Source organism: Mastigoproctus giganteus, chromosome 10, assembly GCF_048544385.1.
Source record: "Mastigoproctus giganteus isolate SK-2022 chromosome 10, ASM4854438v1, whole genome shotgun sequence".
NCBI classification, from domain to species: Eukaryota; Metazoa; Arthropoda; class Arachnida; order Uropygi; family Thelyphonidae; genus Mastigoproctus; species Mastigoproctus giganteus.
In genome coordinates this window covers 20,582,970-20,601,876 of record NC_143584.1, presented here as the reverse complement: position 1 = coordinate 20,601,876, position 18,907 = coordinate 20,582,970, and the positions used below count along the sequence as shown (strand labels likewise).

The 18,907-nt window shown below is 34.9% G+C and overlaps 1 protein-coding gene across 1 annotated transcript in view; it reads left to right on the top strand.

Annotated features, from left to right (window-relative positions):
* The window catches only part of LOC150078835 (malonate--CoA ligase ACSF3, mitochondrial-like), a 38,234-nt gene extending 19,537 nt beyond the window's left edge, over nt 1-18,697 (top strand). Inside the window, exons 5-7 of the mRNA XM_090382417.1 lie at nt 2,699-2,844; nt 15,783-16,019; nt 18,234-18,697. Of these exons, the coding sequence (XP_090238543.1) occupies nt 2,699-2,844; nt 15,783-16,019; nt 18,234-18,601 (751 nt within the window). The 3' untranslated portion in view covers nt 18,602-18,697. The remainder of the gene's footprint in view (nt 1-2,698; nt 2,845-15,782; nt 16,020-18,233) is intronic.
* The last annotated feature ends 210 nt before the right edge of the window (nt 18,698-18,907 follow it).

The following is an 18,907-nucleotide window of genomic DNA, read 5'->3' as shown; positions in this document are numbered from 1 at the left end:
CCCTGGCCTCTAAATTCCCCAGACATCAATCCCATCGAGCATCTGTGGTTTGTGTTGGAACAGCAACTCCAATTTTTGGCACTCAGCCACAGACCTTACAGGAGTTAAAGGATCTGCTAGTTACATGTTGGTACCAGATACCAGAAGACATATTTAGAAATCTTTTTGCGTCCATACCTAACCGGGTATGAGCTGTTTTGGCTGCACTTGGAGGACCAACATCATATTAGATAGGTGGTCATAATGTTTGGCTCATTGGTGTATGCATCCTAAAATTATCTTTGTGGACGCAATGTTTAAAACTGGCACAAATTCCAGAAAATTAGGACATAGTTACTATAGATTAAACAAAGCAAAGTGCTAAAGAACTGCAGGTTTTTATATCTTTGGCATTTGGGGTTATTATAAAAAAAATTAAAGCACAGGGTGACTGGTTGTTTTTGAAATACATTTGCTGGGCTTCAATTTTATATTAAATTGGAACATGGTCAAGTCTTGGGTTTGTTACAACTTTCATTGTTTTGGCTGCACTTGGAGGACCAACACCATATTAGATAGGTGGTCATAATGTTTGGCTCATTGGTATATGCATCCTAAAGTTATCTTTGTGGATGCAATGTTTAAAACTGGGACAAATTCCAGAAAATTAGGACATATAGTTACTATAGATTAAACAAAGAAAAGTGCTAAAGAACAGCAGGTTTTTATATCTTTGGCATTTGGAGTTATCATAAAAAAAATTAAAGCACAGGGTGACTGGTTGTTTTTGAAATACATTTGCTGGGCTTCAATTTTATATTAAATTGGAACATGGTCAAGTCTTGGGTTTGTTACAACTTTCATTGCAGTGGCTTGTTGGGCAATTAAATGAAACCATCTTGCAGTACCATTCAGGGTAGTCTCAGGTACAACCATTGGTATCAGTGCTCTAGATTCTTGACCTCTGCACTAGTCTTTGGATCTTTCTCTATTTTGATAGTCATTAAAAACAAACTGGAAAAATGAGTTATCACCTGAAATGAAGAGTTCAGTTTATTCTATCATTCCATAAATTATGTGGACAAAACAAATGATTATTTTTGAAATTTTCTTTCCACCTGAAACGAAAAGTTTCAAATTTATCCTATCATTTCATAAATTATGCAGACAATACAAATGATTATTTTTGAGATTTTCTTCCCAGAAAGTCTACATAAATTGATGCCATTTTGTTAAAGATATTAAGCTATAGAAACTATGAATAACGTACTACTTAGAATATCAGAGGTATCTGGACTCTACCTGCAACCAAGGTGATACTGTTATTTAAGGATAACTGTCGTATAAATGCAACCCTGTTTCATTTGATGTGTCTCCCAATTATTTATAATTTTCTTTGGAACATACCCAACAGTAAGTTTTAATTTCTTTTGTCATCCTTTTACATCTACCTTCATTCTTCACTTCACATCACTGTCATTCTTTTACATCTACTTTCAAGCTTCTTTAACAGATGTACACCTAGGTCTGTTGTACCAAAAAATGATCCTATCAATTGATTCAGAGGATGTTGTTTATTAGCAAGAATATTCACACCATGATTTTTTGTTTATAAAAAAAAGCAAAAAAAAAATTATGAGAGATTTAAACTTAGTCAAATTTTTGTGATTAAGATTAACATGATGTGTGGAGTAATATTTCTTAGGCATGCTACCTTGCTTAACCCCTTCATGGATTATCCCGAGATATCTCATTTTTAGTTTTAAAAGTTATTTGGAACTACACGAAATATCTCAGGATACAATTATACCCGAAGCAAATAATAATACCTCCAAATTTAGGACTGAAACGTATTTTCTCAGGCATTAACTGGCTAATTTTGCATTAGCCAGGTAAATCCTGAGATTTCTCAGGATTTTCTTAGTCTGGCAGCAGATGACTGGCTTTCATTTTACTTATATTGTACAGCAATGTCAGAACAGTAGCACGCGTTCCTGTGCCGCCAGTAAGCAAAATATAATTTGCTGTCCTAAATGTAGAATACTGAACCTACGAAAATAATTCACAAAAACAATATCGAAAAATATTTCAGCACCCTCTTGAACTGCTGCCCGTAAGCGACACCTACCTTGTCTGTTCACTTGCGGCGGCCGTGTGTCAGAATGTAGTTAGTTCGCGATTATTGCTTGTGGCGGGAGGTTACTGCTTGTGCGTTCCACTTAATTTTTTAAATTTATTTATATAATGAGTAATGAAGAGTGTTTCTGTGCCTTTCTTTTAGCTCAAGTGCTAATTTATTTAAAAAATCTGTATAATTTGCACACTTTTTTGGCATACATGAGATAACTTGGGATAGCCCAAATGGGTTAGTTACTCCTATATATTTTCTATGAAAAATTAATAAAAAACACAAAAAACTATACAATGAGTATTCGTACGATGCATACTTTTAATCTGTAAAATAAAAAAAGTTGATCTGTTACGGCACATTTTCCGGAAAAAAATGTTCCGGGAAGGGGTTAAGGCATTTTGTGAATGATGGGAAGGGGTTAAAGAAAACATAAAAAAGGAATTCTAGTTTCAGGCAGCGTAAGATAACTGTATATTGATTGTGTGTAACCATTTCCTCATTGTAAACATATATTTTTTTTTTTTATACAACTCTTTAATAATTTTTCATCACAGAAGAGAGAAATGAAATTAACCAATATTTTTATAGATTAATGGTTAGTGGATCTTCGGCCCTTCCAGAACCAGTGATGAAACAATGGAAAGAAATCACAGGACACACTCTTCTAGAAAGATATGGAATGTCAGAAATTGGAATGGCACTTTCAAATCCTCTTAATGGGAATAGGTTACCAGGTAAAAATATTTTTTATTTTTTCTTGTCTGGAATATTCAGTAAACTCTTTAAAATCCAGCACCCTCAGTATTGTGAGGTGCCTCGTTTTAAAATTTTTTCAATTTCAGAGGGGTATACCTAGTGGTTAAACAGTTTTCGAAAAGCATTCAGTGATATTAAAGACTAACAAATGAGCTTATTTACACCTGTAAACATTTATAATGACTAGAGATAGTGCTAGTGGTTACAAATGATAGTAAAGTCACAGCCAATGTAATCACGAACAGGTGACCCCCGCTTAACGCTAATAATTCGTTCCAGAAAAACAGAGCGCTAAGTGAATCCGTGCTAAGCGAGCTCTGCATTCCCATAAGGTGACATGTATTTGTAAGTTGCGGTCGGTGCCATAGGATATTTCCTAATCAATAATAAACGGTAGTGAAAAGATGCACAAATGTCGGTCAAAATGTTTAATATTCAAATGTTTGTATATATAAAATATTCTGCATTACATACGTATATAATTATGTGGTAACTATTTACGTATCAAAATTAAACTTAAAATTCCAATTAAAATCATGAATTTAATTGATCTAAATTGATTTTAATTGATTTAATTTAATTGATGAATTTAATCATGAAAAATGTGTCGATTTTGGGTTGAACTTTGGCCCTCTTCTAAATAAACTAAAAGGGGCATTAATTTTAAATCCCCCGCAGCGTTACCACCCAACAATAAAGTCACCTGATCCTTCGCTGCTTTGAAACCTGGCATGTTTTTTTCTTCTTTCAATATGGAACTTCTTTTAGGCATTCATTTCTACAAAAGTCCTGCTTCATCTATGTTATAAACTTGTTGAGAAGTATAACACACAATACCCCTCTTCAATAATTTTAACAAGTTCTTTTTTGAAAGTTTCGGCTCCTTGATCTGCACTTGTGGCTTCTCCCTAGATTTTAAATCTATTCAACCAGCCCTTACCAGTTTTAAATGGTTCCACATTTTTTTTTTTTTTTTAGGTGAGTTTTCTTCAGATCATCATATTGGCTAATCTCTCTCTCTCTCTCCTTTTTTTTTTTCATATATATAATATTTAACTTAACTGAATTCTGCATTGGACATTATCTTCAATAAAATTAGTTAGTCTTTTCCATTTTAGTCCTAATAGTCGGCCTAGCCCTAGTTGTTTGCAGTGGAACAGCTATCTTTCCTGCTGCTAAAATAAATTCTTTATTTTTCTATAATTGTTCTTACAGTTAAACTTGCAAGTCCTAAATTATGGCACACATCCGCTTGTCGTTGACGGGAATCGATTCGCTTCAAAACGTTTAATTTAATTTTCAAATTCAGTCTTTTTCTTACATTTATAGTCTTCGTACTGCACTCAGATGTTGCTTTTTCATTTTATCGGCCATTATTAACTCTTCGAAAATGTAACTGTGTTGGTTGCATTAATCATGATACAATGTTCAAGTAAACTGTCCGTTATGCACAATGTCTAATACTGTACTGAGTGATGACTAGACTTCAGATAAATGCATATAACACAAATATTACAAGCAATATACTTGATCATTTTTTAAAATGTTGATCTCGGAACTACGTAACAAGTCACTGTATTGCAATTAAATTAGCGTGCGAGAAAATTTCAATGAGTGTGGGAAAATTTCTCAAGTCGGCATGGGAAACGTTTTAATGCTGTTTTGCTATTCATTTTCAAGCTATCGACTCCATCAAATGAAACGATTTCGTTAAATATGCCAAAAATGCAATCTGTAAAAGAGCGTTATAGTGATCTGTGACAGCATTATAGTCAAATACGGGTTATAATATAAGAACAGCGTTATAGCGAATCAGCGTAAAGCAAACTGCATTATAATGGGGGCTTGCTGTACTGTAATATCAATTTTAAATGTGTGCCTAGTACAGTATCATGGAGAATATCAATGAATGTGTTTTAGAGATGTACTTTTGCACTGGAGGATAAAAAAATTACCTATTCTTAAAGAATAATTATAACGAGGTGTGTGTGCAATTTTTATCAATAATGTACATGACATTTTAATTTTAATAATGTAGTGAGGATAATTTTACAGCTGAACTCACAGTGGGCATTTTGTATCTCTCTTCACTCTCACTGTTCTAAAGTGATGTCAGACTAGTTACTGGTTCACACAAGCGCTGTATGACCAACAAATTACCACATAGTAATTTACTGAATAAGCGATAACACTAAAAGAGAGAAATATTGTCCTTTTTTTTTTGCTTGAATTCTTAAAGATATGCAATCATAGATATGGGTGCCAGATTGCTTTCTTAATATTTCCATGTTGTAGAATGATATTTTTTAAAAATGTGCAAGAATTTAAAGAATGTTGAATTGTTAAGTGCTTGATTTTACAGAGGTTCCTTTATAAAAAGTTTTAATTTTTTAATTACACTGGTGTTCAAAGTAAGTGCATCATGTAGGATGCACTGGGCTGTTTTCTGCCCAGCTAACAGTTGTAACGGACTGTTGTTCTAACCATTTTTTCCCCTATAACAAATGTAAACATATTACTGTTGAACCTCTAATGCAGAAATGAAGCTAAAGTAACTACAGAAGTGCCTATTTACACTTTTTGCCTGATGACAAGGAGCAGAGTCATTCTGAAAGATGCAATTACTTGGCAGGTTGAAATGGTCTCTAATGGTTGGTAGCAATTTGCCTTCCAATATAGCCAGGTTTCCATTGGCATTTACGGAACCTTTTATAAACTGCAGGTGATCTACCCCATGATACGAAATGCAACCCCCCCATATCATTTGGCTGCTAGGGAATTTCACTGTAGACACCATACAGTCTGGATGGTATTCATCACGTCTCCCATCAGAGCCATGCAGGTTGAATTTCTTCTCATCTGAGAAAATAACTGACTTCTACTGCTCGGGGGTCCATTTGACATGCTCCTTCAACCAAATTATTCGGCCCTTTTCCATTTTTTTTTGTATGAGGATGGGCTTCTTCTTAGGACGATGGGCTACAAGCTCATTTTTGAAAAGGTGTCTTCTGACTGTTACTGCACTTGCTACCACTCCTGTATGTTCTTCCCATTCTCTTTTCAGCTCGGATTAAGAAGCTTTACAGTTTTTACAGTATGTAGACACCATACAGTCTGGATGGTATTTTTCATCACGTCTACGGCAAATCATTTGTCTCCCATCAGAGCCATGCAGGTTGAATTTCTTCTCATCCGAGAAAATAACTGACTTTCACTGCTCGGAGGTCCATTTGACATGCTCCTTACACCAAATTAATTGGGCCTTTTGCATTTTTTGTGTGAGGATGGGCTTCTTCTTAGGACGATGGGCTACAAGCCCATTTTTGAAAAGGCGTATTCTGACTGTTACTGCACCTTCTACCACTCCTGTATGTTCTTCCCATTCTCTTTTAAGCTCAGATGAAGGAGCTCTACGGTTTTTAGGGTATATGCACTTCAAAACGCAATCCTGTTTTGGCATAGAGACTCGTTTGTGTCCAGTTCCTTTTTTCCTATCAGCAGAACCAGCATTCTTGAGTTTGGAAAGAAATCTACTCACTGTCAACTGATTGCAAGACACTCTATAAGCAATATGGCAGGAAGAACATCCTTCCTCACGTAAAGCAACAATAGCACACTTTCTTCGTGGTGTCAACTGCACGTAACTCGCCATCCTGACACAAGCAAGGAATGATTGCAACTCTTTCAGAGCATGCTTATATAGCTGAAAGTAACAGCTGATGCAATATTAAGTCATCACCTATGCATGTCAATCTTATCTGATACAATCTGTAAGAAATATTGCCATATACTTACGTTATTCGGACGACAATTACAATTTTAAGGGGTGATGCACTTTCTTTGAACACCAGTGTATCCTTGTGTTCCATTCAACTCTAGAGGGGAAGCTTGAAGCTGCAGAAATATATACAGCCATTGCATTAGTAGTAAAATAGCTTTATAATAGTTACCCTTATTGTGTGTGTGTGTGTGTGTGTGTGTGTGTGTGTGTGTGTGTGTGTGTGTGTGTGTGTGTGTGTGTGTGTGTGTGTGTGTGTGTGTGTGTTATGAGAAAATGGTTACTTTTAGGAAATTGATTACTTTAATAAATACTCACTTTCTGGCAGTTATATAAAAAACAGTTATAAAAAAAAGCCGACAAAGGGGACACCACTGTAATCTTGGACAAGTCTGCATACACAAAGAAAATTCTAGAAATTCTTTCAGACACATGCAAAATCGATAACACATACACAATCTCTAGACTGAAAAATTAGTTAGCAGCTGTTGAGAATCAAATACTTAAACCTTTTCCTTCCAAGATCAAGTTATTCATACGATATGCAGAAGACATACTGTTAATTGGCAATAAATCCATTATAGACAAATTTTTACACAAGCTTAATTCTGTGCACAGTAGATTAAAATATACCTCAGAACTAGAGGAAAATCATAGTATTAACTTTCTAAACTTAACGATGTATAAATCTGATAAACTCAGGACATGAGTATATAGGAAAAAGACACAGGAAAATTTCTACACTTTTATTCTCACCACCCTTAGAGTAAAAAAAAATCTATATTATACAACCAGATCCACAATTTTATTAAATACAGTTATTCATGAGAAGATACGACAGCAGAACTGCAGTATTTAATGAAAAATTTTATAACTAGGAAATACCCTAAACAGTTAATCTAAAATACTATATTAGCTGTAAGAAATAAAATTGATAATCCTCACATTAATAGGATTAATAATAATTATACATGACACCAAAGACCACACCTAAAGAAAGATATTGTACTTCTTGAAAGGATCCACAGATGATAATTCGCCTGGTGAGATCGGCAAAACAGCATCCATATGAGGAAAAACTGAATATGTGGGTTGCAGAGCTTGGAAACTAGGCACCTTAGAGGAGACTTGATTGAGGTGTTTAAGGATCTGAGAGACATAAGTAAAATGAAAGATTGAAATTTTCACAGATATAAATGATTCTAGAACTAGGGGCCATAATTTCAAGTTACAGGGGGAGATGTTTAGACTGGATTGCAGGAAGTTTTATTTTAGCCAATTTGTTATAAATTATTGGAATAAGTTACCTACATGGGTGGTAGAGGCTGACAGTTTGGGGAAATTCAAAGGTCAGCTGGATAATTACCTACGGGAGGAGGGAAATGCATACATTTTCTATTTCCTTTTCTCTTATTATTATTTTTTAAAATTTTCTTCTTCTTCTTCTTATTATTATTTATTTATTTATTTATTTTTTTTTTTTGGCTGGTGTAGCATAAGCCGTAGGCTTCCTTGTACCATGTGGCCATTGCTAATACTAAATTTACACTCCCATGCCAATTAGCACAACTCCATAATGTTTTTACAGGCACAAACATCACACTAGCCTTTTCCTCATAAAATAAACTAGGAACCTTGTTCAGAAAGTATAAAGAGACATATAAATACAATATCTGTGACATAAATAATATAGTATATCTTATTAAATGCCAGCCAAGCTGTAATGCTTGTTACATAGGTAGTACTACCACTAAACACAGATCATCCAGGACAGCGAACCAGACAGCATATTATCATTATAATCTAACGAGTATGGTATTGAACTCAAGTCAACATGCACAATCTTTTATCACAATACATTAATAGACTCTTCAATCACCTTAGTCAAGTTAAATTCTAATTACAAAATACTCTGGTATGAAGCCCTTGCCGTACAATGGTTCTGACAGAATACGTCACACGAAATCCTAAATGCTAAATTACTGGCAAACCTTTCACCAATATGGCACCTGACACATCTCAAATTTCCATGTGTTTAACATGATGCATCCTGGGAATTAAAGTTACTATAAATAATTAACTACCATCTGCTTGTATAACATAACCAACTGATGATGATAGCATCAAAAGTCTTATATTTAGGCTCTTGGTTATTGACACTCTGTCCTAGTCCTTTTTATGCAGTTTCTTTTATAGATGACAACCTGGGGTAAAAGCAGTGTGCTTTTTCTTTATCAGGGTATGTTCTTATTTAATTTAATGTAGTTAATTCGTTACCTCCGCTTTTGCTTTTTATGAATTTTTAAACCTGAAATATGATTCTTAGAGGTAAGCTTTTGCTGGAAGATTTGATAAATACTTATTTACAAGATATACTTATCTAATAAATATAAATAAATATATATTAGATACTTTGGGAAGTTCATGAATCATATCTTAGATGAGAGCTTGTGAAGGTTAATAAAAACGATAGTTTCTATGAGAGCCATAGGATTTTATTAGAACTCGCCAGTAAATTATTAAAGAAAAATATTTTGAAGAATATATTCAGACTCTAATGTTACCCAGAAGCTTTCTAATATCATTAAATTGACACCTTATGATGAAAAGATTTTCTGAAACAGCTTGTACTTTATATCCAGTGATCCTTTTATATTTAACAAGCTCCAAGCATGTTTTTCAAAAAGCACAGTACAGTACATTGCCCAATGAAATTCCTGCATTTTGAAAACATGGAAATATATATTTCTGAATACTGTAATTATTTAATAGACATACAGAGTTGGGGGAACGTCATGAAGCAAAATTCAGATGAGGTCTTCTGGTGGTTTAATAAAAATTAGTATTATTTTTTAAGAGAGTCACAATTTTTTAATACTTATTTAAATACTTTTTTAAAAACTTCTTGTATACATATTTCCAAACATTACAAAATTCTGTTATTTTTGCTAATAATTTCCCTTGCTAATGCATGCAGCATTACACATGCACATCTTAATATTTTCTTATCAAATTATACAAAAAATGCCCTGTTTGAGGTGATTTCAGAAAATCACTTTTAACCTATCAGGAGAATGAACTGGTCTGATATTACTTGGAAGATGAGTACCAGAAATCACACTTTCTTCAACTTTTATATATATACTGATGAAAAAACTTAATTCATTGAAAGTTCTGTGTCACAGCTTCATTATTATGGGCCTATAATGCTTCCTCCATGCCACACTATAATTGCTGGATCAGCCTGTAAATGTGATTCTTCCACATAGTGCAAAATTTCATCACTTGAATAATGATAATTGTGGCAATTTCACAGTTTCATTTAAAGGAAAACAAAGAGATTTTTGGCTAAGTTATTTGTATTCTTGTAATACACTTGCAAAATTTTGTTCTTCAATCAAAGTCATTTCTGTGTAAGTTCTCAACAATAGTTTGTATGAAGGAAATTTATGCCACTTTAGAACCCTGTATACAGCCATACAATGACTCCTGTTTCTTGAGAAATTTTTTTGACCTACTAAAAAATTTGTATATCCCATTGACATTATTGGGTATTCATAAAGAAGTGTTTGCAACCCCACCAGTCTTTGTAAATCATTAGAGTAGTTTATCAATCAACCCTTGACTTGGCTTTGGTCTCAGGGAAATTGCTTTGAAGCCATTTTTAAATTGCTTATATGTTTCATGCTGGCTATATTTAATTTTCCTGTTGGCAACATAATAAAATTCATTGGGCTTTATCATGAATAGTCTAAACCAAAAGTAGATAAAGAACTGACTTTACAGTTGTGTTACAGTGATGTGTTTTCACGATTCAGTATGAAATTCAGGAAAAACTCCAAACAGATACAGCTAATATGTGGTCACTGAGATTTGTCTTAGACATTCCAACAATATTCAGTTCCCACTTATGAGTCACAGACATCAAATTTTGGCAAAGTTTGGTCTTTTTTGTGGAAACTAAATCCTCTACTTGTACCTCTGTGTTAATAGAGAAATATTATCCAAACATATATAACAAACATAGCGAAACAACAAAAATTTCATTACTTCATACAGCATGTCCTCACCACCTTTTCTTTGTTCTGAATACACCATGAATTGTCAAAATAATTGAACAAGCTTATCTGTGAAAAGATCTAAACCAAAACACTTCCTCGTTCATTTCACAAATGTATGTGGTTGCGGTTCTAATTTCAATGATGTCCATTTCCACTTACAGTTTGCCAAATTGTATGCACTTTTTTGATAGAATTCTAGTTATTGGTTGATTCAACCACTGCTCATCTGTGTTATTTGCTATATGATTCCTTTTGCATATGTCCTTTCTGATATTCCCTGTCAGAGACTTAATAATTTGAGTCTCCTCTTTTCAACCTTCTTTGGCTTAAAATCTCTCTACCACATTCTGTCAAATTCATCTGTTGCTTCTATCATTCTGCCAGCTCCACTAATCACTTGGAACTCTTTGACTTCCTCCACTCCAACTTGTCTAACAGTTAGATAATTTTCCTTGGTGATTTTAATGTTCTCAACTCCAGCTGGCTTCCATTTTCTAGTCACTTGGACCCAGCTGGTCGAGATGCTGAGGCTTTTGCAATTACTTGCATAGATTGTTCATTTACCTACCAGAATACCAGATAATCCTAACCAAGCAGCATGCAGCCAAAGGTGTTAAAACACCTTTGACCGTGTGCTTAGAAGGGTTGTTAAAACATCCCTTCTAAGCACACGGTCGAGGTGAGTGGTCCTCTAGGCACCTCAGATCACAACTTGATGATGGTCTCTTCTCCCTGTAGAGCCTTTCTTTCGTGGTCATTCTCAACCTGGTGTTGTTTGGCATTACAAGAATGCAAAGTGGGATGATCTGCAAGATTTCTTTTCTTCATTTTCTTGGTCAGATTACTGTTTCAAATCTTCTGATATCACTGTTTGCTCAGATCTTGTCAGAGAAATTATTCTTGTAGGGATGAAATCCTTTATTCCACACTCCACCTTAAAATCGTCCTTTATCTAAACCTTGTTTTTCCAATAAATGTGCTAAGGCTGCTCAAGACAAGAATGCTACATATCACAATTGGTTTGTATCCAAAACTCCAGGTTCATTTTTTTGCCTACACCAAAGCTTGCAACAATTGTAAAGCAATTATTCATCAGTCCAAACTAGATTCTGAACAAGCTAAGAGTAGAAAACTTGCTTCTTGTCCAAATGGTAGTTGAGCATTCTGGTCTCTTGCCAAAGAAATTGGCCACAACCTTTGCCCTTCTCTGTTCCCACCTCTGTCAAACCCAGTTGATTCTATGCTACTTCAACCAAAGATAAAGTTGACCTGCTAGCATCCTACATTTCTTCCATCTCGTGTATTGATGATCTTGTTAAACACCACCTACAATTCCCAGTACACTCCATTCAATGCCTCCTGTGGTCTTCCATCAAAAGGATGTCTGAAGGATTTTGAACAATCTCGATGCTAAGAAAGCTCCAGGTCCTGATGGTATTTCTCCACTTGTTCTCAAAATCTGTGCTCCAGAACTTACTCCTGTTCTGTACCACCTTTTTCCCTCTTTCTTATTCCAAATGTGTTTTCCCTTCTGCTTTGAAATGTGCTCATATCCAGCCAGTTCCTGAAAAGGGTGACAAATCCCTCCCTTCCAATTATTGTCCTATTGGACTTATTTCTACTCTTTCTAAAGTAATGGAGAAATCAATTAACTCTTAAACTATGTAGAAACCTCCACCTGATCAATGATCGTCAGTATGGATTCTGTCAGTGTTGATCCACTGGTGATATTCTGGCTTATGTTACCCATTTATGAGCTAATTCAATGGAAAAGTTCGGCGAATCACAAGCAGTTGCTCTCGATATCTCAAAAGCTTTCGATCGTGTTTGGCATAAAGGTGTTCTAAACAAGCTTCCATCTTATGATTTGCCAACTGTTTTTTGCAATTGTATATCCAGTTTTCTCTCTAACTGCTCAGTATGAGTGATAGTAGATGGCTCTCAGTCTTTTAACTTCTCCACTAATGCTGATGTTCCCTAAGGTTCAGTTTTTTTCTCCCACTCTTCCTCTTATATATTAATGACCTTCTTCCATTGACCGAAAAATCTATCTGTAGTTTTGCTGATGATAGCATATTGCATTCCGCCTTCCAGTTTGCAAAACCTTGCCCTGCACAAACAACTTCAACTTCTACAATATCCACTACTAATTCCTTAAATGCTGATCTCCAGGTAACTGCTCAGTATGAGTGATAGTAGATGGCTCTCAGTCTTTTAACTTCTCCACTAATGCTGATGTTCCCTAAGGTTCAGTTTTTTCTCCCACTCTTCCTCTTATATATTAATGACCTTCTTCCATTGACCGAAAAATCTATCTGTAGTTTTGCTGATGATAGCATATTGCATTCCGCCTTCCAGTTTGCAAAACCTTGCCCTGCACAAACAACTTCAACTTCTACAATATCCACTACTAATTCCTTAAATGCTGATCTCCAGGTAATTTTCCAGTGTGGAAAAGATAACTTAGTCGATTTCACCTTCTAAAACTCAGTTCTGTCTTATATCTCGCAAAAAGGATTGTGCTCCTATGCTTATATTCAATGACACTGATTTCTAGGCAAGATCACATATCTCTATTGGGGCTTACCACAGCATCTATTCTCCCTTGGCATAAGCACATTACAAATATTGCTTCCTCTACAACTAAAAAACTGGGTTTTCTCTTTTGCTTTCTGCACTTTTCTTCTAAACAGCTGTTCACTCTGTACAAATTGCAAATCCATCCTACCCTGGAATATTGTTCCCACATCTGGGGCGGTGCCCCCAAAACCTCTCTCAGGCTTCTAGATTTCATTCAAAAGAGGGCAGTTAGGTTAGTTAATGACTCATCTCTAACAGTCTCTCCACACTCTGTCTCATAGATGTTCTATTTCTACTGCATGCCTTTTCTATAGATGGGCACTGTTCTGAATTGGCTTCTATAATTCCTGCTCTCTCATCCGAAGCAGTCCAAACATGTGCCACAACTGGTCAACATCCTTTTACTGTCCAACTTCAAACTCACAGAACTAACTTTTATTCCTTCTCATTTATTCATTCAACTTCTGTTTTCTGAAAGAGCCATCCTTTATACGTATTTTCTGAAAATTACAATCTACAGAAATTCAAGTCTAATGTCAACAAATACCTTCTTTCATCTTCTCAACCTTCAACTCATGCATGGTACTAAGTACTATAGGTTCTAATACCCCCTAAAAAAAAATAATAATGGGACTGTTAGCAATCTTTGCTATATTCTCTGTGTACGGTGTATAGAAATACTGTCTAATATGCTGGAGTTAATCACTAAAGCATAACAACTTAAGCAGAGGTTGTGATATGGCATCTACACCACAAACAGGTATGTCTGACACCAAACAATACTGGTGGATGATTCTTTTCACTTGGTGCAGTACCACCACTTTGCTTAATGGAGGCTTGAAATAGTGAAAACTGTTTGGTTTCCAGAACAAATATCGTCTTTGTATCTTTTCTGTTATAAAATTCACCTTTTTTTAGGTTATGACAGGCATTGTGGCAAGGTCCAATATTCCTTACCTTTGAAGTCTATAGCTTTAAAACAGGTTTTGTAGGTTGGCTGTTAGATAATCCACTGGACCAAAACTAGTGCTAATGCTCTAGGAGGACTCTGGATCAACTAGGGTAGTATAATCTTGTTGACTCTGCTCTATTACCTGTGGCTACAGAGTTCAATATGTATGCATAGAGCATTAGCACTTAGATATATATGGTGCCTCCGTAGCCAGGTGGGCAGAAGTAGCAGTGCGTAGCACACGCTTTTTGATTAGACCGGGGTTCGAGCCTGTGCCCACCAAATACAGAGGATGCAGAAAGGCCAGGGAATGACCACCGCATATCCCCGGAGCAATATGGCCTTAGTTGCTAATGCTCCTAAAAACCAAATAACAAACAAACAAACAACTTAGATATATACTCTTAATTATTGTTTTTTGCTAAATAATCATCTTCATCAGTAATTCAATGTCGTCGTCATCAGTAATTCAGTCTTGTGACTAGTCAGTTCCTCTGATGAGCTGTTTTCACCTCTGTCTCTCCTGAGCCATTTGTTTTAGTTCTTCAAAATTTCAAAGTCCTGCTCCAGGGTCTTTCCCTAGGGCATTTTCCCTCCACAGTCCCCTCCATGGCATCCAGAAGCAAACCGTCATGCTGAATCATGTGGCCCACCCCATTTGAGTCTAGTTAATCTTATTCTACCTAGAATTTTCCTTTCTGTCTTAGTATATATATATATAATCTTTATTGTACAAAGGATGTATACAATTTACCCTTCACGGCAGGAATGCCAGGGGCCTTCACATTGGCTGGTGTACAAAGGCCTTGAAGACGGGGCCCACATCGAAGTTCGGGTTCATCCCCCAGGGCCAACAGTATAATAGGTTTCAGTTAAATTATTCACAATATTCATAAAAATGTTATACAGTATTTTTTGACATTATATACAATATTATACAGACATCCTTTTTAAATTTATTATACTGCGACATTACTGTGCAGTTTTCCTGGTTGAATTTAGGTCATCAAGGATCTCGCTCCCGTATTTGCGATCCTTGACAAATTTGTAGAGATCGCCTTCGATTGCTTGGACTGTGATAAGCATCTGCTTGGGGAGAAAGCGGTCGCTAAGGGCTAGTCTGTTATGGTTGGCTATAAGGGTTGGAGCTGATCTCAGTCCGGGTTGAGGGATCCTCCAGCTGCACAGTTCCCATATGTTTGGCTCCGAGATTATTCCAGTGGTCATTTTGACAGTTAGGGTGAGGCGTCTTTCCATTATAAGATTTGGCAGTCGGGCAAATCTTATACTTCCACATTTGACACTTTTTCAGTCCATTTAATTTTTTCTATCTTGCGCAGCACCACATCTCGAAGGCCTCGTCTCTTTTTGTCTCCCTTTGTAAGAATCCACGTCTCTGCTGCATATAGTGCCACTGACCAGATATATGCCATTATTATCTTCTTCTTAATTACCTGTGATATCTTCTTCTATGTAATCAATGACAGTTTATTCTTAAAAAATTGTTTTGCCATTGCAAAATACAATGTAACTTAAATTTTTTAGGATGTGTGGGTTTGCCACTTCCTGGAGTAGAAGTTTGTATAGCAAAACAGAATGTGTATTCACCTAATGGATATGATATTCTGGTCCAAGGAGATTCCAACCACATCTCAGTTAAGTCAGGGTGTGAAACTGAAATTGGAGAATTGTTTGTTCGAGGCCCTAATGTTTTTAAAACATATTGGAATAAACCCAAAGCTACACAAGCAGCATTTACCAAAGATGGATGGTTCAAAACAGGTGAGTTAATTTCAAGATCTTTAAAATAGAAAATATCAAAGAATTAAATTCAAACAATAGTTATTTAAATAATTAAATATAATAATATTTAATTATTTTACAAAAAGTCATTAGGATTTTAAATGTAATTAACAGCAATGCTGTCATATTTTGTTAACAATGATCTAGTTTAGCATGTCTAAACTGGTTTAACATGTTGTGTAGTGGCATCTTTTTCAGTTTCTGGTTCTTCATTTCTTAACTGTTATCATTGTTTTAGTTTCTTTCCAATTTCTTAATACTATATTCTCTCTTCAATTGAACTGAACCTTATGCTGTGTTCTTCAAAAAAGCTGAGAAGTCTCATTAGTTTCAGAAGATTTATATGTTTTTAATTTTTTTTTATTATGTTGCTAGAATTTTATTATAACTTTGATACATGTCTAGGAGGATCATCACGGGAACATAGTCTTTTAAATACACGCGTTCACTCCCTCCCACTATCACCAACTGAAGACGTTAACAACGAAAGCCAATTCGTTATGGCTCTTGGCCTCCTCAGTTTAACTTTCCTAGCTTTATCATTTCAACTTTTAATTCATGACAACCAAGGATGAGACGTGCACTTCTATTTCCTTGAGCATATTTTAAACTCTGTTTCCAAAATTTAAACGTATCCATATTAATTCCAATTTTTAAACTCAACTACCATTTTATCCTATCTCAACACGTCAATTGCAGATTATATAAAAAGATGAGTACCGAAAATTAAGCTATGCTATTAATTTGAGTCAATTTAAATTGGTACTGTAAGAATTCTACAATTTATCTAATTATTTAGATCAGAATAATAATTTTTGTAGTTAATATTTCCATCTATTTTGTTAATTCTCTCACCACACAACACACTATTTGTTTCATCACTTGCAAGGTACTTTCTTTAAGAGTTCCTTTGACTATTTAATGAAACCAATCACAGACAGCATGCTACACTTCAGCATCCATCTGAATCAGAGGGAGTACAGTTTTTTCCTATGAGTTATTCTGGATTTTTCAGTCTGCACAACAGCAAATTTGCCTGTGAATGCACACTTATATAGACATAATACACAATAATGTGGTATAACTAAGTTACAGAAAAGCTAATGACAACCATCTGAAATTGGCATCTCTTCATTATTTATTTATTTTTTTTTTTTTATGGAGGCTCAAATATATCTAAATTATGGAAAGAGAGAGAGAGACATGGGCTGTAAATAACATTCCACAATACTCCTAACATATTCCATATAACAGGTTCACTCTACATAGATGACTTGTCATGAAAGAGGCAATTCCTTCTATGAGCTTGTGTATGTACTTGTTTGTAAAGGGCATATGTAGGTCTTGTAGTGTTTCTCAGTATTACTGATCATTGATAGAAACTAGTACAGAAGCAAGGAACTGAGAATTCAAGAAGATAGTAAGCATCATCTTGCTGGCAAATGATTAGACTCTAAAATTTTTTTTTTCCCAAGGAGAAAACAGATTTCCACTGCATGCTGATTATTTTCAGTTCTTGCTCAAAGTGTACACTATATTTTATCATCAGCCACAGTTTCATCAAATGTTGCAGAGATAATCCCATACTTAACCACCTTTGCTCCTCATTGAGCAAGCAAGTGCAGTGCCCACCAGTCACACACCTTTTGGATTCAAAGTCCTGAACAGTGCAGTGTGCTATTAATACACTGATGTTTAAGTCATAGATATATCTGCTGTCTTTTATTGCTATCTCCACAGTGACAGTATTGGTATGACCATGTGCAGTGGAGCAGTAGTTGGGTGTCATCATAAACTTATATTATTTAATTATGTTATTCTTAATAGAATAAGAATAGTTTAAGTTTAATATATGATTAAACTTCACTAAACTCAAATTTTTTTATAATTCACTTTTCCCTTGACGGATATTTTCATATTTAATATTTGAGTTAATTTTTGCCATGTATATCTTTCACACAATTCTTAATATCTTGATATCCTTAAATTGACATTGTCTGTTCAGAGTAACAATACCCATGGAAATATCTATAGAGAGGGCATGCACCAGAAACTGAAGCGTGTGATAACGGAGTTATGAGAGTCATTAATTTTGATTATTATATTTTATTAATGATAAAAAAATATCTTTTATACTGGATGTGTAATTTTGGAATATATATTTTTATCATCGAATTAATTTTTTTCTCCCAGGGGATACAGCCCAATATGTGAATGGCTCATTTAAAATTCTGGGCCGCAGTTCAGTAGACATTATCAAGAATGGAGGCTTCAAAGTCAGTGCTCTTGATGTGGAACGTTGTTTACTTGCTCATCCAGATATCATTGACTGTGCTGTTGTAGGTTTACCTGACATTATGTGGGGTGAAAAAGTTGCTGCAGTTTTAGTGACAAGAAATAAAAAACAATTTTCTCTCAATGAACTTCGAGATTGGTGTAAAGACCACTTGCCCAATTACTCCATTCCTACTGTATTGAAATGGTGCGAGGCACTTCCTCGAAATACAATTGGAAAAGTGAATAAAAAAGAACTGATTATTTATATGTTTCCTGAATCTTAGCAGTGGATAAGTTGGAATGGTAATTATCTGTACTGTAATTGGTATCATATTTGGAATTAATTTTAATTTCAAAATTTCTTCTCTTTTTAAGTAATTATTGATCACGAACTCAGTCCAATAACCTTAAAATTATGTATGTATTTTAGTTTAGTCTTCTTTCTTCATATTCATATAATTAATAGTATTCATTATTAATTATATGAATAAAGAATATGGATAAACGAGTTTAAAAAATATATGCACTATTTAGGTAACTATTTTTGATACATAACTATTTTTGAGATGTAACATGAAGAAGATTATGCA